General features: G+C 37.4%; 2 protein-coding genes across 2 annotated transcripts; one reads left to right on the forward strand and one right to left on the reverse strand.

Moving 5' to 3' along the window:
• Positions 1 to 318: 318 nt before the first annotated feature.
• Positions 319 to 1,690, forward strand: LOC149390739 (uncharacterized). The gene is made up of 2 exons (XM_089620925.1): positions 319 to 1,133; positions 1,234 to 1,690. Exons 1-2 carry the CDS (start codon positions 883 to 885, stop codon positions 1,382 to 1,384), a joined length of 402 nt encoding a protein of 133 aa, XP_089477051.1. The 5' UTR covers positions 319 to 882; the 3' UTR covers positions 1,385 to 1,690.
• A 119-nt stretch (positions 1,691 to 1,809) lies between these two features.
• On the reverse strand, positions 1,810 to 6,645 carry LOC149390740 (haloacid dehalogenase-like hydrolase family protein). The gene is made up of 12 exons (XM_089621137.1): positions 6,201 to 6,645; positions 5,107 to 5,358; positions 4,909 to 5,004; positions 4,542 to 4,719; positions 4,354 to 4,422; positions 4,172 to 4,272; positions 3,958 to 4,050; positions 3,569 to 3,640; positions 3,129 to 3,248; positions 2,979 to 3,029; positions 2,309 to 2,497; positions 1,810 to 2,228 (listed from the first exon to the last, which is right to left on the reverse strand). Exons 1-12 carry the CDS (start codon positions 6,537 to 6,539, stop codon positions 2,061 to 2,063), a joined length of 1,728 nt encoding a protein of 575 aa, XP_089477263.1. The 5' UTR covers positions 6,540 to 6,645; the 3' UTR covers positions 1,810 to 2,060.
• Positions 6,646 to 24,358: the final 17,713 nt, after the last annotated feature.

The following is a 24,358-nucleotide window of genomic DNA, read 5'->3' on the forward strand; positions in this document are numbered from 1 at the left end:
AATTTTAATGGCCATATACCCATCCTGTTGCATAGTTACAATATAAATTAAAAATTAAAAGAGTGTTCTATAACCAAAATGATAAATGATTAACCTTTGCTTTAAACGAGAGGCGAATATTTTACAGCGTTGACAAATATAACATGGAATGGGGGTAAAGCTTCCTAAAACAAAACAAAAAAGCAAATATGGGGGTGAACAGAACAAATTCTAGTGGGTAATGAAAAATGCTCTGACGTATAGAGAGCTTCAACTTAATTCTAAAATACAAGCCAAAAGTATAATAAAAAAAAAAACAAAAAAACAAAAAAACAAAAAAAACAAAACAAAAAACAAAAACAAAAATACAAACAAACTTTGTTGTAGTGGTGAGTGATCTGCTAAAGAAAGAAGCTCTTCCACAAGTCAGAAGCTGACTATGGTGAATTACATTGCACTTAGCGATGTTCTTCAATGTTCCAAAAGAAAAACTTTGCATAAATTCTTACCACTTTTTATAATTCTGGCCATACTAACCAAAGCTCCTTTTTCATGCTGGGTCTTTGTGAACAGGATTATTCTCCCAAGTGATGCCCCAAAGAGTGAGATCACAAGTCACAACAAGGCACAAAGAGTGTCACTTTTGATAATGTCAAAGGCCTGCACTGCGTAGCTTCTTTCAAGCCTTCTCATTGGATACAACTATCATATTAATTTAACCAAAAGATGCCCAAAGGAAATTCTATACAGCAACCGAGGAAAGCAATAAAATAATCAGCCTTATCTGTTCATGCATTTTAGTTTCGCTTTACCTCTCTACCACCACCAGCTATATATATAGGAAAACCTTAAAAATAAGACACATAATACACAAACGCTTCTTTCTTTCTCTTTCTTTCAATAATGGCCAAGAATGTTATGGAGTGTGACCATCTGAAAGGATTGTCTCACATCAAATACATAACGATCACGGTCACTAGCTTCTCCAAAGACTTAACCAGCTCTAACGGATCGGAATCATCTTCTTTGGAGCCGCTTGATGACGATGATGATGATTATGCTTCGTCTTCATCGGATTTGACTTGCTCGTCATCAGACACTCGTCCTCATCATGGAGGAGACTCTGGGCCGGTGCAGCCCAAGCATGAGAAAAAGTGGGTTGCTTTTACTTTCTAAATAAAGGGCGAAAAAGGGAATTCAAGAGAAAATGGTTGGTGATGATCTTATTCTTGTTTCCATTGCTACGCTGTGCAGGAGAGGGCTGTCTAGGTACTACCAAGGGAAGGCCAGGACTTTCGAGTCACTTTCGGATGTGAAGTGTGTGGAAGATTTGGCCAAGAAAGAAATACCTTTCGTGAAGAGAAACCGCGGGAAATCCATCAGTCACCAAAGGATACCATGTTGAAAGGAAGAAAGAATGAAAGAAAAATTACAAGTGGGATCATCAGCCAATTCTTCGGTGTCGGAGAGCTCGGCTTGTCCTCGACGTATATGTAAAAGCACTCTCCTACTCTGAGCCGAGTCAGAGTTTATCAAAACTTCAGCACTACTCTGGCAACGAGTCATTCATATAAAAAATGTATCTGGTTTCTTTAGTTCACAAAAAAATTGATTTCAAAATCTTTTAAGAGGAGCATCCATGGGTAGTAGTAACAACTGTGCCATAGAAAAACTATGCACAAAATACTAGATCATTGTCATATAATGTTGATGGGAACTGGAAATATAGTAGAAGCTAGAAAAGTATATATCCCTAACGGCGGAAGGCATATACGGGTTCTGAGCAATTAATAATAATAATAATAATAATAAAAGGAAATTGCACCTTGCATTCATAAACTCTGCCACTTTTTTCCATTGACAAATAATAGTTCGCAAATACATGAACATTTGATTCATGTACAGACGACATATACATCTTCCATAAGTGTAAAATAAATACTGAAAAAATGCCCAATTATTTGGGTAGAAAGAATATAATAAACAATTGAATCAATAATTAATAAGTTTATTCCGTAAAAAACCCCATAAATCGTGAAATGTATAATCTAGCCCAAATCATCTCGCCTCCCACTCTTAAATCAGAAAGCATACCTATAGATAGCATCGGCCGCTCCATCCTCGTCGTTGCTAATGCCAATCACATCAGCCACTGCTTTAGCCTTTTCGCATCCGTTACTGAGAGCAACGCCAAGTGAAGCCAACTGAAGCATTTCCACATCGTTTTCTCCATCTCCAATGGCCATAATCTACAAGAATTATTATTATTATTATTGAGTGGATGGTGAGCGGTCAAAACATTGGGAAATAAACTTGTTTTCATCAATACCTCCTCTGGAGGAACTCCTAGGTGATCAAGCAGAAACTTGACTCCATTCCCTTTTGAGGTTCCCGGAGGGACGATCTCAAGCATATCCGCTTGAGCCTGGACAACACTGGCACGCTCTCCTGTTGCTTCTGACCAGTACGGACGTATAGTTGTCGATACACCCTCGGCTGTGTCTAGGAAGATCACTTTCTGCATTATCCAAAAAGACGTGGCTAGAGTTTCAAAAAGAGATTTATGCTAGCTTCTCTTGCTGTCATGTTCTCTATCCGAGAACAATTCATTTTTATTTTTTACTATCTTAATGGTGGGTATGAAGAGTCATAGGACCTGGTTTATCCCCAGTTTATCCAGCAAGACAGTACTGCACCGCTCTTGTATCACATCTAAATATTTTTGTTTGATTGTTTGAGTCTTCTTGTACAATATTCGAGACACAGATTGCTCTTAGGAACAATCTTTCCTCGAAATTTCAATCATAACTAATTGGAGAAGTTAATGTGCTTTCAAGCCTTTCCAAGATAGACTTCTTTAGAGCCTCTCATGCATTTAGTCTCGAAAGGATTTCAAAAACTACATTTTTTATTCCTCCACACCCTCTACTTACCCTTCGGTCTTAATATGGCAAAATTCAAGAATAAGAATATCAGCTAAAAAAAAAAACAAGGAATACCTGGATTTCAGCAGTGGCTAAGAGTTCATCAACTGAAGGAATGATTTCTGCCTGTAAAAAACATTATTTCCATTTTTAAAAAAATATTTGCAAAATACAGAAATTTATGTAGTATATACACTGGAAGAATATGACAGCTATGGTGTCTACCTTTGGCTCGTGATAAGTAGTGTGCAACGAGTCAACCAGAGGATGATCAAATAACGTTAAGCACCGACCCTCACTGAATGCGATTAGAGGAATTTTGTTCTCCCACGAGTAAAGGCAAGCCTGAAAAATATATCAAAGGAAATAAATACCTTTCGATTAAAGATTACAAAAAATAAAAAACAAATTTGAAAGATTCCTCTAGATGTTTATTCTGCTCCCAAATAATCCTCTTGATAGAGCTTTAAAATTAAAGAGCCGAACAGGTGGTCACAACCAAGTTGATCTCCACATCCGTCGAATGTAAAATTCTAATAAACCTCAGTTATAATTCTCAAATCATATGCAGAGGTAAAAGAATAATCTAGCCGATAATAGCGCAATATACAGGTGAACACTAAAAGAAAAATCCTTAAATCTTATCAAATTACAAGAACTCTCACCTCTCGACATACAGATGGGTCCAAATTGCTCCTATAAATTTCATGACCTTGTCTGCCATAAACAAGCAATCCCTGGAACCAAGTAGAAAATTGAGTAAATACATAGATAGACACAATATTATATTCACGCAGGAACAAATTCAATAATTAAAAAAATCCACAAATATAATATATTCGTGGCTTGAAGCTTGACTTCATTTTTAACAAGCCAGTAAAATCTGACCACGCATGTGCTATATCTTTATCCAAATCTATGTCTCTCATCTCTCAAGTTTCGCTAAACTTTATCTTCATCTAGATATTTTAGTAGCGTGTACTTTCCCGAAAAATCAACTATGATTAGAGGAAAAAAAATGCTAAAGCTTGATAATTAATAAATAAATATAAACCTGTATGAAAACCCCTGGAGAAACTTCTGATACAATCCCATCTTTTCCAGCTAATCCTGCCATCTTGAAAATGCTCAACACTGCTGCTCGAGTCTTTTCACCAATAATGACCAGAAATGCAACAAAAAGCAAACATCAATAAGGAAATAAATCAAAAAATAAGAACTGATTCCAGCATAGAACAATGCTGAATGAGCCTAAAGCACTTTCTTACTTTTCCAGTGGCAATCACAACTTTGACACCCCTTGATGAGGCATCTATCAAAGCCTTGGCATTTGTTGGACTAAGTAGACTTTTGCTGTTTAGCAGTGTACCTAGAATGCGGAAAAGAAAAGGTGAATACAAGAACAGAACAGTGAAAAATTCAACAAGAGATCAACGTTAGAGATACATACCATCCATATCACAGAAGATATAGTTGAACTTTGGTTTATAAAACCGAAGACTGCCTTCTTTCTTCCTGTCTTTTAACAATTCACACAGAAATTATGCTAAATATAGTAATATGGGAAAGTCGATATGATGTGAAATCCCAGCATCAAGATCTCTTAGACGATGGATGTTATGGCTAAGCTTAGATTACCATCTGAAATCTCCTTGTAAGAGTCCTCATTAGTCTGAGCATCATATGCGCTCTGAATTAATCCTTTCCCTTTCCACTCGAGGCTCCTTAGAAGCTTCTCCTCCTCGTTCTCCATTTCCTTTTCAGCCTCGTCACTAATCTCGTGATCAAACCCCAATAGATGTAGCAACCCGTGTACCTGGACAGAAGTACATTTCTTACACCATTTCCAAGATAAATAAAAGAGCTTCTCAAATGCAATTTGAGCCACTATGCTCACATATATTGGTTTCAATATAGGAAGCTCAATTAGTTGAAATTCTTGCTGGCTTCTAATGTAAACCATGTATATCCCACTCAAACAATTCAGATTATATTATACACAAACCGTGAGAATCCGGATTTCGTCAAGAAGAGTATGCCCTCTTTCTTCAGCTTGTCTTGCTGCTGTCTCAACAGATATTACAATATCGCCTAACATAAGCTGCAAAAAGATATATCGGGCCGCATCAATCAAGACATATCCTCTGTAGGTATTTTAGTTTTTTTTTTAATTATAATTTTTTAAATACTAATTTCTGCTTACAATCGGAAGTTTGAGGTCAGGTATGTGTCCGGACATGGAAAGAACATCAGTGGCATGATCTTCGTCCCTCCATTCCTTGTTAAGTTTGCGAATGAAGTCATCATTACACAGAAGCAGAGACAGGTCAACACTTTCATAACCCCCAAGATCACTTATTGCCTGATCTCTTGTCTTATGCTTGGAATCTTTTAGAATATCAAACGCTGACTTCATTGCCATCGGAACATTTAATTGAAGCATTTCTGCAATATTCTGCAGCATAACCAAAAAGTAAAAATTAAGATAACATTATGGGCAAATCTCTGTGCAGACTCGAGCCAGCGAAAAACACAGCAGCAATAAGTCAACACCAAGAGCATAAGTAAACTTGCCTTACAGCAAACCGAACTAGAATCTCAATTTAAATCCTATTCATAAACCTTAAAATCCCACAATACATACTTGCAGAGTGAAATTCTACTCAACTATTGCATCATACGAAAAAGTGTGCATAACATTGTCATGGTCATGATTATTACAGTCATAGAGGAAAAATAAAAGGTGCTAAACATGGAACGTCATGTTTCAGGATACAATGGACTATTCAAACCCAAGATTCAGACATGCTCCACAAGTTCTCATTTGTACTGTTAAACGAACGTGTTGGTTTTCTCTAATACCCCTGTAATTGTATTTTTAAGTCCATTTTTTTAGGAGCTTTCCTTTTCTATCACACGGAGAATCAAAAAACAAGATTGCTCTTTATACTTGGTACAATCGCCTCCAATACATAAATGCTAATATGTTGAGGACTAAACTTCAGTACTCATCACGTAGTAAGATTAATTTTACAAAGTTGGACCAATGTTTAGGCGGTCTAAACAGAGCACGCATCAATATTTCTAAACTTTTAGAGCAGAGTAAATGTGGAGTGATCTCAAGTACGCACTTCAAAACAACTAACCTAAGAATTTACTTCAAACATCTAAAAAGCTCAAACTTGGCACCGACTAATTCACATCTAAAAAGCTGATATTAAGGATCAATCCAAACACGTGATACACTCATATTCATATACAGAGAATCGCATATTGAGGCTGTTGATAAACGCTTACCATAAGCTCGGAATCGTCGTCAGGCAAGCCCTCTTCTATACAGATACTGACATTCAGCTCCAACTCCCTATTCTTCGTCGGCTTCCGCCTAACCTTCCGGTAGTTCTTACTCTGCGCCGCCACCGCCTCCGGCCACGGCCTCCCCGTCGGCTTCCATACTCCGCCGCGCAACCCGTGGAATGTCCGACCGAACGCCGTCGACAATGCAGCGAAGCCGGCGCGCGACGGTGCGGCGGGAGAGCAAGGGTGGAGGAAGGCGGGAACGGCGGCGCGTATCAGTGCACGCGCCATCCTTGCGGCGTTCTGCGACGGCGGACTGGAGACGCGGGTTAGTAGCATATATTATAAATATTTTTCGTTTAATTTTGTATCTCTAAATGCGTGCTGATAATATAGTCCGACGCAATATTACCAAGAAGTTGTGGTTCTAATAGTCCCTGAACTATTGAGTTGGAGGTATTTTTGTCCCTGAACTTTTTTTTAGGAATAATAATGGTCCTCAACCTTTTAGTCCCTCCCGTTTAGTAGCTAGACGGAATTGTCACATGCGACGCAGGTGAGGGTTTAATTGCAAAAAGAAAAAAAAATATTTATTTTCAAACCTGAAATATAGATCCATCTGGACATCATGTCCTTTCCTTGATTTTTTTAACAAAATCATTTTTATAGCAAAGAATAAAATCTAAACCAATAACATAAAAATAAAAAAAGCAAATTAATTGTTCACTAAATTGGAGCATATAAAAGAAAGAAAAAAAATATGTCGATGGAGACTCGGGGGCGGGGTTAGACTGTTAGACTCTTCGATCTCATGGCGGCGTTGATCGGCGGCGCAAGAGTAGGAGAGGCTGAGGTGGTGATAGCCACTGAGTGTAATGAAATCTGCATATCTTGGCAAGCGAGATCGACCAATTTTTTTGGAGAAGTTGAACAATGAACAACGATGATGGCGGAGGCATCTCACGATGCAGGTGAGGACAATGATGTTAGGAATTCTTGCCTACGAGAAGATTTATTTGTAATTTTCGTTGAAATATTAATAAAATAAAATTTCGACATTCATAATCTATTTGAATTGAAAGCGTTATTTACTATTGCAAATAGTTACAACAAACATTCATCAATCCTTAGTCTCCGTATTAAACTGAGTCACGTGCTAGGCACCTGAGTTCGGGCGGTGAACTAAAACAAGGTCGGTGACTGATGCAAGCGTCTAGATCCTCGAATCAAAGGTTTGATGAAGTTATCAAGACCTATGGTTTCGAACAAAGTCTTTCCGAGCCTTGTGTGTACAAGTACTCGAAAAGTAACATTGTAGTTTTCTTAGTGCTTTTATGTAGATGATATCTTATTGATAGGAAGCAACATAGCGTTGCTATCTGACATAAAAGTCTGACTGGCAAAGCAATTCCAAATGAATGATTTGGAGAATGTTGTTTTTGTTCTAGGTATCCAAATCATTTGTAGTAGGAAGAACAAACTATTAGCTATGTCTCAAGGTACTTATATCAATAAGGTATTTGCACGTTTTTCGATGCAAAATGCCCATGGCGCATTATTACCAATATGGTAGGGATGCCCATTTCTAAAGAGCAGTGTCCTAAGATACCGCAAGAAGAGGAAGATATGAGACGATTACCCTATGCTTCAGCAGGTTGGAGCTTGATGTATGCAATGTTGTGTACGCGGCCCGACATATGCTATGATGTGGGAGTTGTTAGTAGATACCAGTCAAACCTTGGTCATGATCATTGGACGGCTGTTAAACATATATTGAAGTATCTTAAGAGAACTAGGGATATAATTCTAGTATACACAATTAAGGACTTGGTGGTACAAGGATACACTGACTCTGATTTCCAAGCAGACCGTGACATGTTGAAGTCTACGTCTGGGTCAGTGTTCACTCTCAATGGAGGAGCGATTGTTTGGAGAAGCGTTAAGCAATCCAGTATCGCAGACTATACAATGGAAGCTGAATACAGAGCAGCTTCTGAGGCAGCCAAAGAGGTTGTTTGGCATAAGAATTTCTTAGCCGAACCGGAGGTAGTTCCTAGAATAAATGAGCATGTGCAACTCCACTGTGACAACATTGGAGCCATTGCAAACTCAAAGGAGCCTCGCAGCCATAAGAGAGGAAAGCACATAGAACGAAAGTATCACCTGATAATGGAAATAGTTCGAAGGGGAGACGTGGTTGTCATGAAGATCTCAACGCTGGACAACATCGCGGATCCAATGACTAAAAGGCTGACTGAACGTGTGTTCATGAAACACATAGAAGGGATGGGTCTTAGATATATGCCACATCTTCTCTAGGTCAAAGTGGGAGATTGTTAGGAATTCTTGCCCACGAGAAGATTTAATTGTAATTTTCGCTGAAATATTAATAAAATAAAGTTTCGACATTCATAATCTATTTGAATTGAAAACGTTATTTACTATTGCAAATAGTTACAACAAACATTCATCAATCTTTAGTCTCCGTATTAAACTGAGTCACGTGCTGGACACCAAGCCTGGGTAGCTGTATCCAAAGTCACATATATGGAAAATGAGTGAAGGTTGATCACTTAGTGGGAGCATTCTACACTTGTGGTAAGTGTACGACCTGGACAAACTTTGGTTATGGATGTGTCGTGTAGGGACCGTTACGACGCACCAACCAGAGTCACTATGATGGTCACAGTGAGACTTGATCTAAATCCTGAAATGTTCATGGACTTCTAGGTCTTGTTACTTAGTTCTTTGATTCATCACGTTAAAGGCCAATTGAGGTTGCATAAACAGATATTTTGGGAACTCGAGACTCGATCATAGAAGGGAAGTGTTTCACAGATACGGAATCCAGCATTCCTGAAAGAAGGTAAATGTTGTCTCACCTAAGGGTTGATTCCAGAAATGATAGATTGCGCGCACTCTAGAAGTAAGTAACGTTCGAGAGAATCTTTCGCTGGGGAAGCAACAATGCTTAGGGCCCATATGTATGAGAAAGGTATAATGGAATAATTGACCTATTCTCGATACGGGCTGAACCTGGAGGATCTTGATCACGTACTGACTATATCAGCGGACACTCGTCACGATGAGTAAATATAATTTCAGTATTAAAAGAGAGTTCAGTCTTAACTTACACGGTGGAGTATTGACTAAGATTAGATTAATAGATCGAAAAAGAGAAAGGACTATTTCGTCTTTTTTATCATATTCGTTAAGCTTCAACTACTGGGTCCATAGTCCCCGATTCGGCTTCGGTAAAGGCGAGTAGGAACTTTCTAATAATAATGAAATCATTATTAAATTCTCACAAGCTGTAAATGAGTTTGACAACATTAATTCTTGAATATGGGTATTTGCATAATTAAATAAATATTTATGGTAGTATTAATTAGAGTTCTATAACTCATGGTAGTGGGGCTGAAAATCCGGAATTCTAAAAAAAAACTGGACTTTCGGAACAGCCGCGCACTTCGGAGTAAAATCGCCATAACTAGCGGCTCCGATGTCCTTTTGACCTAAAACCAATAGCATTAGAAAGAGGAAAAACAGACCTTTAATTTGATTCAAGATCATTAAATTTCGAATTCTGAGCTGAGAGTTATGCCACTTTTACTGCGGGTTTTCTCGAGCTCGAAGAAAACTGGAAATAATTAAAGTTCAGACTTTGAGTGCGAAAAAAGAATCGAGTGTAACAGAACGTTATATGAAGTTGTTAAAGCTTTTATTTGTGTTTTATTAACAAGGTAATAATATGGTATAAAAGAAATAACAACAAGCATAAAACGAATCAAGTAAATCAAAGAAACTAGTAAGACAAGATAACTAGTCACAAAAATTTACCGAAATTTCTCAAACTTTAAAAACCACGTTTTTCATTATAAAAAATTAAAAACTTTTAGAACTGATTATAATGTGTTTTAATAACATCCCAAACTCATAGAAAATCAACATGATTTTTAATTTAAAGGCATGAGCAATAAATTAAAAAAATCTAAGAAAACAATTCTAACTTGTCACAAAATTAGTAAACTTTCGAAAACGATTTTCAAGCTCATAATTTCAATTACATGTACATGCATATCTTTGACCATAGCTCTGATACCATTTGTTGGAATTGATCTAGGGTTAAGAAAAGATTTAACGCTTCGAGGAAGCGGCGGAATTTAAAAATTTTCTTTAAAACAAATAAAACGATTTTACTAACCTAGACAAAGAGCAAGTACATATAATTTCAAACTATAAACGAGCAATACTTGTTTACTAACCTTTGAGAAGCTTGAACGTTGAGATGCATTCGGAAGGTTGAAACGTTCGTCTCCCCTCGCAGCACGTCTCTCTTCTTTCCTCGGGAACTCGAGCAACCACGAAAGTTTCTATCACTAAAATCACTCGAGAAATAAAAGAATTAGTGTGTGGGCACTTTTAAACACGACGACTCAAGAACAAGTCTTGAAGTCGAAGAGCTAAAACACTAGGTCGAATGTGGACCTAGGTTCTAAAACAAAAATGAAAGAAAACTAGAGAGAGAGAGAGAGAAAAGGGCGGCCACCACAAGCTCTAGAGAGAGAAGCTCTCAATCTCTAACTCATGTGGAATGAGAAAAATGAGAGGAATGAGGGTCCTATTTATAGGAGAAGGGTTGGCCTTGGAAAGAAGTAGTTTCCTCTTATTTTCCAAGCCTTCATGAGCAATCCTTTATTGCCCAATCCTTCCTTATTCACACGGCCAAGACTTGCATCTAGAAGCCTTGGATTTGTTTCTTCTTTTGTCTCCCTTAGCCTTGTTGGCCGAAATCTCTCTTTCCTCATGGATATAATTTGTTTCCTCTTTTTCTTTTGGCACGTATCTTCATACATAAATGCACAAAATAATCTTTCTTTTCTTTGGGTGATGGGCGGCCAAGAGCTTCTAAAAGGAGCTTCTAGATGTTTCTTAATTTGTTCATGACAACATAAGAAAGACCCATTAAGAATTTTCAAGTAAAATTCTATGAAATGAAATTAATTCACAAGGCTCAATAGACTTGTTATGGTCGAGTGATTTAATGTCATCATATAACTATGCCAAAAAATTTATTGACATTCATTTCATCATGTCCAAAAAGACAAAATTACCCTTTAGACAATTTTCATAAAACTTGTCTCGTTCTTGTTTTGAATTAGATTCTAGTTTAACTATTCCTACTCGATATGATTTGTGACAGTGACCTCATGGATCCAAATGAACAAAGCTTGAGCTAAAATACTTGGACTCAAAAGTTCACAAACCTTTACCAAGTTTAGCTTAATGTCAACTGACTCCACTAAAGAGTTGACACTAAGAGTCTCTCGGTTCAAATGAATTTATTTTCTAATCAAGAATTCAACTAATTGTGATGAGTGGATCCACTGTATATTATCTATGTTTACCCTTCATGAATATCATCAGCTAGTCGGGGTTTACAAAATTATCATTTTACCCTTCTAGATGTTATTTCCTCAACTCATTTGTCGCTTGTGAATAAGTTAGAAAAAATGTATTGACGAGGAGCTAACAAGTCACATTGTTTCATCAAAAAAATTCAAGACTCAATTTGGACACTGGCCAGTTCATTTATTCACATTCCAAGGAACAAAGCATGAGGTGATATACATTGCATTTCAGTAATCTTGTACATGAATTCCATATCTATGAGATATTCACAAAGTTACTCATGACATCTTCATAACTTAGTACTTCACCAATGTCTTGTTAAGAATCACATAGTGAATCCGAACTCTGACTTTCTCAAATGAGAATGCGTAAGCTATGAAATGGCATGTCTCATTTCAGGATTGATGTAAGCATGATTCAATTCATACGTAGTGACCTCGAGACATAAGAGGTTAAATGGTTTGTTCTTATCTTGTCACTAGAAGTGCACTCGTCAATTCAGTACCTTCGGAAGATACCTAGAAGAACTATAGAGTCTCCAACTCTCAATGTCCCATAACCAGACATCATAGATTCTCCTAAACAATCGTACTGAGATCAATAGTCCTTTGATCCTTAGATTGCGAATATATTGTTTTAAGCAAACCATGAAGGGTTTTTTTCATGCAAATCTACATTTGTCTCTCCATGTGTTGTTAGGTTTGTTTATGGACTTAAGACTAAGGTTTTATCATAAAGCTTCACACAAGGAATAATGAATGAACGTTTCAACTTTTTATTAATAAATAAGCAATTACAAGCAAGAGTCTTCGTGAGACTTTATTACATCAAATGTACAAAAGTAAATACTACAACTCTTCTTGTGGGTACCATAGACAACAATTTGTACACCCGAAATTCAAAGGGTATAGGATTTATGTAATCTTTATTTTTCTTGTAAAATATTCTTGTTGTAATCACAACGTGATCACGACGATCGACGAGACGTCGCGATTACAACCGACAAAAGAAGCTGCTGCACCCATGCAGCGCGTCTCCACGCGGCTGAGCCGCGGCCAAGCAGTCCAGCGGGGGAGCTGCCTTGCGGCCCCGCTCCAGCGCTGAAACGACCCAGCCACGGCCATCTTGGCCGTGGTCTTCAGTCTCACGGCCCTGCCTCTAGGGCAGGCCTTTTCAAGCAAGGCTCGGCCCAGCGGCAGGCTGGGCAGAGTGGATTCTGTCCGGGCCCGAGGCCCGGATGCCTAGCGGGCCCACGCGGCCCACCGAATTTAATAAAAAAAACTGTTTTTGATTTAATTAATTATATGGGCCCGGCCCTAACAATTTTTTTTTTTAAAATTCAAACGAAAAGGAAAATAAATAATTTGAATCATTGATTTATTTTTCCTTGGGGACATGGGCCCAAATAAGAATCCATGGGCCAATGGTATTGGGCTCATCTTGTTTTTCTTCATAGGGTCAAATAGGAAACGATCAAAATTGAAACAAACCATGCTTTTTTGTTTATGCTTGTTTATTTAATTGATTTGCCTATGTATGCTTGCTTGCTTGTATATTGTATCGTGGGTTGCTTGCTTGTGGGTTTTTCATTCATATGTAAAACATCTAATCGGATTAGGATATTTTTAATGAATGAGTTGAACGGATCGGAGAACTTTGTCACCAAGCCGATAAGAGGCTAAGCGGGGAGGTTATTAAAAGACAATGTCTTCCCTCCCTACTAGAAGCTCATCCGTTAAGGGATGCTATTAGGTTAAACAAGACTAGTTGTCACGAATACCTAATCACTAAACTATATCAAAAATTAATTGTTTTTAAGGGTAGTTTAGTAACACTCTTGAGTTTTTAATATGACTTAGTAAACTCAAGTGGATCACCTAGATTAATGGAATGCTAGGATAATTAAAATACTAAAAGTATATTGAGTCTTAGGTCTCCAACATTGGCACAACACCGTGAGGATGATGGATCCTTGCTTGATCGGCGGTCTTATTTAAGACATGGTGATCTGCTCCTAAGGACATGCTTTTCTTGATTCCAATACCAAGGTTGTGTCTCTGGCGATAGGTGGGAGGGTCAAATTCGACGTGTACTGGCTAAGTCAGAGCGTTTGGGCTAGGCTTCTTTCATCGAAATGTTGGGTCGACTCAAGCATGAACCAACCTTTGGTTGCTCATGTGGCCAACAATTCCTATAAAACTGGGTAGTTAGTGAGTATAGTTATGAATGTACATGAACCATGATTCTTCACTAATATGAGATAATACTCATTTTCACTAGGTGCACTCCGTTACGCCACCATAGTGGGATGAACTGTGGCTATTGGCGGATTACCCTGGAATTTTAAAAACTGGGTCTTTTTATAGATTAGTATTTTTCACCGTGCTTGGTGCATTATGTTTTTAATTCCTAAACTATACATGATGAATGTTTTTTCTTTTCAAAAGTTATTTATGTACTTGTATTTTATTAATTTCAGCATGACTTCGAACTATAACCTGCTTAAACACATAATGGATTGTAAGATGATGGTTGGTGAATGTGTTGCCATCTTCGTGAGGGACATGGCTGATTGGATGAATGAAGCCGCCTGGAAAGGTATCTAGATTGATGAAGCAACGCGAGTGGATATTCTTCTGAACTCGCTTGCTGAGGAGTATGCTGACTTTGTCACTTACTTTTGTGGTTTCGGCCCGAATTATGAGATGGCGAAGTTTCATAGTGAACTCCTTGGATGGCGTGAAGTACGCTTACCATCAAATGGAACCTAGATTGGTTCCATCATCCCATCAATATTCACCTATTGATTTACCACTGGAGAACGTTCTCGTAGTGGAAGAGCCTTCGATCATAGAGATTTCTGATGATGAAGATGACTCAAACCCTGAGTTTTGTGGAGGTAATGTGCCGTTCACAAACATACACATGTATTAGAAGCATTTTATGCTGGAGATTCGTTCACGTCCTGAATTGTAGATTCGGGGACAACTGAAAGGAGACAAACTACAACTTAGAGTGGGGAACGGAGAGTCCGTCACGGCTAAAGCTTTAGGGATAGTTCGACTTCTTTTTGGAAATAAATATTTGATACTTGATTCAGTTTATTTTATTCTTGGTTTTTGTAGAAACCTTATTTCAGTTTATGAGTTATTAAAACATAAATTTTATTTGTCCTTGGATGAGAACGCTATGAGTATTTCTTTTGATGGAAGAAATATATGTGATGCTCTTTTATATAATGGCTAATATGTGTTAACCCCTCAATATAAATGTTTATTTAATGCTGAAATGTTTAAAGTAGCTTCTCCCACCTCTAGTAAGAAAATTAAGTTATCTGAAGATGAACAAACATATCTTTGGCACTTAAGACTTGGTCACATAAACGTTAAAAGGCTAGAGAGACTTTCAAGGCTTGGGCCATTGAAACATCTCAAAGTGGGAACTCTGCCAGTTTGTGAATCCTATATAGAAGGAAAAATGACCAAGCGATCTTTTACTGGAAAAGGATTAAGAGCCACCAAACCTTTGCAACTAGTTCACTCTGATGTTTGCGGACCATTGAGTGAAGCTACGAGAGGGGATTACGAATACTTTGTCACTTTTACTGACGATTATTCGCGATATGGTTTCATTTACCTAATGCATAGAAAATCTGAAACTTTCGAGAAGTTTAAGGAATTTTGTGCTTGTGTTGAAAACCAATTAGGTAAAACTATTAAGACCTTCTGATCGGATCGGGTAGGCGAGTTCTTAGATACAGAGTTCATTTGCTGGAACATGGGATTATGTCACAGCTAAAAGGAGAAATAGGACTTTATTAGACATGGTAAGATCCATGATAAGCTACTATTCACTTTCAACAACATTTTGGGGTTATGCATTAAAAACTGTCATGCATATATTAAATCATGTTCCTTTTAGATCTATATCCAAAAATCCTATGGAATTGTGGAACGGAGCTAATGCTGGTTTGCGCTATTTCCGTGTATGGGGTTGTCCCGCTCATGTCTTGAAAAAGAAATCTAGCAAGCTGGAACAAAAAATAAGCGTATGCTTCTTTGTTGGTTATCCTGAAGGGACAAGAAGATATATTTTATGATCCCGTAGATAGGAAAACTTTCGTTTCTACTAGTGCTACTTTTCTTGAAGATGATTATGTTAAAACCTACAAACCTCATAGTAAGATTTTACTCGAGGAAATGATTAGACCAACTCCAATGACTAACGTCGAAGGAGATCCATCTCAACCTACAAATGTTGTGAGAGTGTGAGAGGAAGAAGAAAACACAAACACTTGTCCAAGTGTTTCACTGCCTCATCGTAGTGGGAGGATCTCTAGAGAGCCTGACCGATATCTTAGCTTTGAAGCAAACGTCGCTGCATTGGATGTGAACGACGACGACCCCGCGTCATATAATGAGGCTATGGTCGACTTGGACAAAGATAAATGGCTAGATGCCTTGAATCAAGAGATAGAGTCTATGCACTCAAACTCGGTCTGGACTCTAGTAGATGCACCTGAAGAAATCAAACCGATTGGTTGCAAGTGGATCTATAAGAGGAAGAAAAGAGCTGATGGACAAGTCGAAACCTTTAAGGCTAGACTTGTGGCTAAGGGTTTCACCCAGAGAGAAGGTGTCGACTACGATGAAACTTTCTCTCATGTAGCCATGTTCAAATCCATCAGAATTCTTCTGGCCATTGCAGCTCATTATGACTATGAGATCTGGCAAATGGGCGTAAAGACAACATTCTTGAATGGGTATATGGAAGAAGAAATCTATATGGCTCTACCAGATGGATTCATACAAAAGGGTCAAGACCACAAGGTTTGCAAATTATTGAAGTCCATTTATGGACTTAAGCAAGCATCTAGATCCTGGAATCAAAGGTTTGATGAAGTTATCAAGACATATGTTTCGAACAAAGTCTTTCCGAGCCTTGTGTGTACAAGTACTCGAAAAGTAACATTGTAGTTTTCTTAGTGCTTTCATGTAGATGATATTCTATTGATAGGAAGCAACATAGCGTTGCTATCTGACATAAAAGTCTGGCTGGCAAAGCAATTCCAAATGAATGATTTGGAGAATGTTGTTTTTGTTCTAGGTATCCAAATCATTCGTGATAGGAAGAACAAACTATTAGCTCTGTCTCAAGGTACTTATATCAATAAGGTACTTGCACGTTTTTCGATGCAAAATGCCCATGGCGCATTATTACCAATATGGTCAGGGATGCCCCTTTCTAAAGAGCAGTGTCCTAAGACACCGCAAGAAGAGGAAGATATGAGACGATTACCCTATGCTTCAGCAGGTGGGAGCTTGATGTATGCAATGTTGTGTACGCGGCCCGACATATGCTATGCTGTGGGAGTTGTTAGTAGATACCAGTCAAACCCTGGTCATGATCATTGGACGGCTGTTAAACATATATTGAAGTATCTTAAGAGAACTAGGGATATAATTCTAGTATACATAATTAAGGACTTGGTGGTACAAGGATACACTGACTCTGATTTCCAAGCAGACCGTGACATGTTAAAGTCTACGTCTGGGTCAGTGTTCACTCTCAATGGAGGAGCGATTGTTTGGAGAAGCGTTAAGCAATCCAGTATCGCAGACTATACAATGGAAGCTGAATACAGAGCAGCTTCTGAGGCAGCCAAAGAGGTTGTTTGGCATAAGAATTTCTTAGCCGAACTGGAGGTAGTTCCTAGAATAAATGAGCATGTGCAACTCCACTGTGACAACATTGGAGCCATTGCAAACTCAAAGGAGCCTCGCAGCCATACGAGAGGAAAGCACATAGAATGAAAGTATCACCTGATAATGGAAATAGTTCGAAGGGGAGACGTGGTTGTCATGAAGATCTCGACGCTGGACAACATCGCGGATCCAATGACTAAAAGGCTGACTGAACGTGTGTTCATGAAACACATAGAAGGGATGGGTCTTAGATATATGCCACATCTTCTCTAAGTCAAAGTGGGAGATTGTTAGGAATTCTTGCCCACGAGAAGATTTAATTGTAATTTTCGCTGAAATATTAATAAAATAAAGTTTTGACATTCATAATCTATTTGAATTGAAAACGTTATTTACTATTGTAAATAGTTACAACAAACATTCATCAATCCTTAGTCTCCGTATTAAACTGAGTCACGTGCTAGACACCTGAGTTCGGACGGTGAACTAAAATGAGGTCGGTGACTGATACAAGCCTGGGTAGCTGTATCCAAATTCATATATGTGAAACATGAGTGAAGATTGATCACTTAGTGGGAGCATTCTACACTTGTGGTAAGTGTACGACCTGGACAAACTTTGGCTATGGATGTGTCGTGTAAGGACCGTTACGACGCACCAACCAGGGTCACTATGATGGTCACAGTGAGACTTGATCTAAATCCTGGAATGTTCATGGACTTCTAGGTCTTGTTACTTAGTTCTTTGATTCATCACGTTAAAGGCCAATTGAGGCTGCATAAACAGATATTTTGGGAACTCGGGACTCGATCATAGAAGGGAAGTGTTTCACAGATACGGAATCCAGCATTCCTGAAAGAAGGTAAATGTTGTCTCACCTAAGGGTTGATTCCAGAAACGATAGATTGCGCGCACTCTAGAAGTAAGTAACGTTCGAGAGAATCTTTCGCTGGGGAAACAACAATGCTAAGGGCTCATATGTATGAGAAAGGTATAACAGAATAATTGACTTCTTCTCGATACGGATTGAACCTGGAAGATCTTGATCACGTATTGACTATATCAGTGGACACTCGTCACGATGAGTAAATATAATTTCAGTATTAAAGGAGAGTTCAGTCTTAGCTTACACGGTGGAGTATTGACTAAGATTAGATTAATCGATCGAAAAAGAGAAATGATTATTTCGTCTTTTTGATCATATTCGTTAAGCTTCAACTACTGGGTACATAGTCCCCGATTCGGCTTCGGTAAAGGCGAGTAGGAACTTTCTAATAATAATGAAATAATTATTAAATTCTCACAAGTTGTAAATGAGTTTGACAACATTAATTCTTGAATATGGGTATTTGCATAATTAAATAAATATTTATGGTAGTATTAATTATTTGTTGACTGTTCATGTAAATAATTAATCAATTAGTTATTTGTTTATTGTTGGACTAAGTAAATAAATAATTAATTGAGTTTTAAGCAATTGGGCCTTAGCATTGAGGAAAAACGATTTTTGCCTCCTTGCACTTAGAAAAATCGGAAATTTTGTCTTCCCGGGAAGCAAAATAGTCGTTTTTTTCTATATTGGTATTTATCAATGTTTTGTTGTTTAATTTAAATCAGAGAGAATCTATTTAAAAGGAAATAAGATATTGTCATTTATTTTCTCTCATAATATTCAAGAGAGAATCTATTAAAAAGAAAATAAGATATTGTGCTTTATTCTCTCTCATAATATCTAAAAGAGAATCTATTTAAAAGGAAATAATATATTACCTTTTAAATCTCTTTTAAATTAATTTAAACACTAAATAAAATATCCTAGATACTAATATGATGGATGAGAGGAAAAGTAGGATTTATGGAGATGAGATCTTATGGCTCAAATTAAATCCATAGTGTGAACACAAATAATAGAAATAAAATATTCTGGAGATACCCAGAAGATACACTTCCACTACTATAAATAATGGTTCAAGGGAAGAGAAAATTGAACCTAATTGGATCAAAAATTTTGTCTATTCCCTCTCTGCGGTGGACGAAAATTTATCTCTCTCCCTTCCCCTCGGAACTCAGTGATTCCAATCCCATAAACACGGTGCGACCTGAATTCATCGTTCGAGGTCATAGTGAGATAAAGATTGTGCCCACTCATATTTCCTATTTGCCTCGGAGATTACGTTTCGGAAGACTGCGGTGTTCATTAACGACGGCTTGAAGCTGATCCTGAAGTTCCAGAAACAACAGGAAAGAGTAGTCTTATAAAGACTGAAGACGGATTTGTCAAAGCTTCAAGATTCAGTTCGTGAGCCCAACGAGTAAGTGTATCTAAAATTTTATCTGAAATTTTATCGGTTGCTTGCTCACTCTCATACTTTAATAGTACACACAAATAAATCTAGATTCTTGTTTAAAAACCACTTTAATTAGCTTTCGAGTAGAGCAATTAATTTCCGCACGATTATTAGGGTGAATTTATCACCAACAAATGATTAGTGTTGGAACTCGCAACGCCGGAGCTCCTTTTGAGACTATTTTTTTTAAAGGAGGAGAGCTTTGTTTGGCCAATGGTGGAGGACATCAATGCCATGATTTTTCGAGGCTCGCCTCAAAGTCTTGCATCACGAGTGGGGTGACGAAGTTACATGAAGAACAAATAACATATTAAAAATCGAGCACATATAAACCTCTTTTTAAAAAAATTACAATTTTTGATGATAAATCCACAATTGCGGTCATGTATGATTCTTCAACTTCTATAGATAAAAAACTAAAAAAAAAACTAGATGGGATAGCGAAGAACAACTAAACCGTCTTCAATCGAAAACAAATTAAACTACACGTAGCAATAAAATAAAATGTTCACACATACTATAAAATGGAAAAACCATAATAAAATTAAAAATATCTCCGCCTCGACGAAGACTCATGCCACACCACCGCCACCGATGAGCCATGTCGCACCACCACCAACGGTCCGTATTGCACCGTCTCCAATGAACCATGTTGCGCCGCTGCTAGCGAAAAAGCCACATCACCATCGTACCTCATGCCACCATTGCATACGAACAACGAGACACCTTTGTCAATGAGACTTTGAGCATTGGCGCCAACGAAACACCTACACACCACCACTATACACCACGCCGTCGCTTTCGACGAACATCGGCGTACCACTACTGTACTCACGTCGTTGCCGTTGACAAACCCCGGTGCACCACTGTCATACACTCCGCCATCATTCAAGATGCAAACGAACACTAGTGCACTACAGTCAAACCATTGTCTCGATTACCTTATCTATAATATCATGCCTCTTGTTGTTGTTTCTCCTCCCCAGAGCCGCCGGAAGCATGATGGCGATTGGTCGAGGCTATTGTGAAAAATCCGTACGCAAGTACACGTAGTCACAAAAGTATAATATTATAAGAACGAGTCGAATCCCATGACGACCAAGCTTAATCGTTAACTAAACTAACTAATGACGAATTGAACCCAAGAAATTGAAGAAGATGATTATCACTAAATTGAACGAGATAAATAAGTAAGCAAAGTATTATACTAATTTTATTTTCTTTATAAATTATTAGGAACTTGCTTAGGAACATGTAAAGCTTTTTTTTTTTTTTTTTTTTTTAATCAAAGACATGTCAGATTGAGCATAGAGGATCCGAGAAATGCAAGAGCAAACCTCCATTGGGTTAATTTTTAGCTTTATAATAATATTATTTTGCAGAAAAAGTCCAAATAGAACAAAGCCAACCAAGCAAAAAAGACCACACAAAGTAGGCAAGGGACGTTGTCATTTGCTCACTATCGATGGATGAACTTAAGTTTTAATTAAAATATAACTTATTTAACACGTATACTAATTCGTTATCTACATTCGCATGGTTTGATGCTCGGGCAGCTTGCTGCGTGGGAGAAACTTCATCAAACCACAGAGGGGACATGGACTATGCCTACTGCTAGAGACCACACATGTAATTTACAATAACACTTCATGTTTTCAATTAATTTAATTAATTTTGTAAGTATTGTATGCAGAGCCTGCACAAGACGAAGATATGTCATCACCACGAGGAGCAGTGAGAGACTTAGCTGATGCGTACGATCACCTGAGGATAGGAATCGTAGCCACGAGCCTGGCCCAAGACATGGACCAACTAGAAGATGCGCATGAGGCAGAGGACGCGGAGATTGTTAGACTTCTTATAATGTTTATATTTATTTCGTTTAGACTTTTTAACTGTGAAACTAAATATGTAATTTGTTTAGACTTATTATATATTTTGTTATGAATGAAACTTTTGATTTTGCTGTTTTACAAATTAAATTAAATAAGGGCCGGCTAAAGAATTAGCCAAAATGACGACCCTACTTTAAAATTATAGCCCAACTATTAACATATTTAGGAAAATAGCCAATTTATCATGATAACATTCCGATATTCCAATTATACCCTTAGGTTAATATTATTAACTATCATAGTAAATAATATCATCCATAACAAAAAAATTAGTAAATCTATTTAACAATAAAAAAACTACAGTAAATCTTATTTGTCGTAACAAGAATAACAGTCAATCTTATTTACCGTAACAAGAACAATAGTAAATCTTATTTACCGTAACAAGAAAACAATAAATCTTATTTACCGTAATAAAAACAACAATAAATCTTATTTACCATAACAAGAACAAAAGTAAATTTTATTTACCGTAACATTTTGTAGGTAATCTAACAGGAAAAGTATCACAGATGAGAATTGGTTAATCTAACAGTAAATACGATTTACTAATTATTTCCGCGAACAATCGAGGACTAAAAATACGACAGTAAATCATATTAACCATTGAGTAAATCATTCGTTTCTATGGTAAATATAACAGTAAATCTTATAAACGCAACAAAAAAGTAACAGTAAATCTGATAGTTAATCATATTAACGGTAAAAAAAAAACAATAGTAAATATTGCAATAATAATAACTAAGAGCTAAACATCAAAACTAATTTTTATGTTCTTGTCTAATTATTTAAATGGTTAATAACATTAACCAAAATTCAATGTACGAATGTATGTATGTAATATATGTGCATTCAAACATATTATACACATATGAACAAAATCATATATATGGCGGAGATTCCAGATTTCTCGGCCGAAGCCTATCCAAGCCCTAATGTTACCTCCGCCGTGCATCACAACAACAGGGATGAATTTGCCGGCGTCGATGTCTTACAAATTAGTGTTTTGTCCGATATTGATTTCGACTTGACGCGCGGCGAAATTGTTGGCATTGTATTCGACAGCAAGGGTTCCCGACAAATACAATGAGTTTGAGAGAATAAAGCAGAGGCCGAATCAGGGCTTGTGGCGATCTCTGGAAAGTTCAAGAACGCGAATGAAATGTAGAATTCGGAACGTGTTTTCGACGACGGTGATGGAGATCGGTTGGAAAACAAAAGCGCCGAGACTAGAATCCGATTCTCTGCTTCTTCACGGTGGCCCAATTGTTCTCGCCTTTCAGATCGGAATTGCGATCCGAGTTCGGTGAGTCGATTGATCGAGGCGGAGTTTGATTTTTCTTTGTCCTTCCCATCGAGAGAGACGAGCGAAATCTGTTGCAGAATTTGAGTAGCGCAGCGATCTCGGACTCCGTGCTGATTGGATTCCCCGGTGAGACCTCGGCGCCGATGGAAAGGAGCGCAAAGTAAAGGATCATGATTTGGCCAGGTTTGGAGAGAGGACAAAAACGACGTCGCCTTTGGAGAGTCCGAGGGAGGGATAGAGATTGGCGGTGGTTTTACCAACGAGACGTGAGCCCTTAAATCGGAGGACAACTTCGGGAAGGGTTTAGAAATTGGGTTGATTTCCGATGGGGTTTTTGAGCCCTATCTTAATCGCGAGCGATTCGGCTAGGGTTCCGACTCGGATTCGAAGCTCTGAGAAGAGGATTCGGCGATTGGTTTCATCGGCGAAGGCGTGGGTCATCGAAGGATAGCTTTGGGGAGAGTTTCGTAGCGGCGGAGATCGAGGAAGAGAGGTTCGGAAGTATCAGAGTTGAATTCGAAGGAAAAGGGTATTATTGGGATCTCACATTAACGTTGGCTATTATTTAAGATAACTTGATAGTTTGGCTAAAATTTTAACTTCCACCCTAAAAAAAGGCTACTTACTTACAAATCTCATTAAATAAAGTATGTAAATTAAATGTTCTCAAAATAATTATCGATAAATTATTTCACGACGTTATTTTCATTGCAATTTTCATCCGTCACAATTTATGTGGGCAAAGCAATCTTTATGGACAATTTTTTTCTTCACATTTTTACAATATTTTTGTTGCGATTTCATCGACCACCACAAATTTTAACGTTTTGGACTATAAACATAAAATTGATTACTGATATTTTATGATTTTAAAAGTATCACAAAATTGATCCTAAGCCCCAAATCTTATTTTGAAACTCTATTAAGTAAAAATAAAATTATAATTTTCAAGAGAAATTCAATGAATAGTACATTAAAGAACATAATTTGAAATTAGTGTCTGTTTTAAATCTTTTTAAAAATACTGTGTTTTCAAACGAGAAATAGTTTTTTTGAGATTATTTTTTATACAAATAAAATCGTATAGAATAAACAAAGTTAAAAGAACTCAAAACAATGTGCATTTTTTTTTCAAAAATTAGTTTGTATATAACTTAAAATACTATGTTCGCGACAAATATTTCAGACCCGCAATTTTGCAATTAATTTTAAAAATACTGATTAATATTATTTCTCAACTGTAATAATAAATTCACATGAGTGAATATGAGACGTTGAACCAAAGACCATAAAAAGTTGCTGACGTGGCATGGCGTATTCATGGTCGGACTCGGATATTATCGAAGAAGAGAAATCCGAAAAATAAAAATCTGATCTATGTGTTAGCTGTCTTGAAATTTGTATATAGTTTCTATTTCTATATATATGTTTTGAAAGAGAAGAAATAATATACTTCAATCCATTCGCCATTTAAAAAATCCCAATATATACC

Source organism: Urtica dioica, chromosome 7 (assembly GCF_054948205.1).
Source record: "Urtica dioica subsp. dioica isolate 48M chromosome 7, U.dioica_male_clone48M_v1_H2, whole genome shotgun sequence".
Classification (NCBI taxonomy): domain Eukaryota; kingdom Viridiplantae; phylum Streptophyta; class Magnoliopsida; order Rosales; family Urticaceae; genus Urtica; species Urtica dioica.

Excerpts from the sequence above, each read along its gene's own strand:
- LOC149390739 (XM_089620925.1), top strand. The coding sequence starts at position 883 with ATGGCCAAGAATGTTATGGAGTGTGACCATCTGAAAGGATTGTCTCAC. Across the intron at positions 1,134-1,233 it reads CAGCCCAAGCATGAGAAAAA|GAGAGGGCTGTCTAGGTACT; the intron begins GTGGGTTGCTTT and ends TACGCTGTGCAG.
- LOC149390740 (XM_089621137.1), bottom strand. The coding sequence starts at position 6,539 with ATGCTACTAACCCGCGTCTCCAGTCCGCCGTCGCAGAACGCCGCAAGG. Across the intron at positions 4,720-4,908 it reads ACGAAATCCGGATTCTCACG|GTACACGGGTTGCTACATCT; the intron begins GTTTGTGTATAA and ends ACTTCTGTCCAG. Across the intron at positions 3,641-3,957 it reads CTCCAGGGGTTTTCATACAG|GGATTGCTTGTTTATGGCAG; the intron begins GTTTATATTTAT and ends ACTTGGTTCCAG.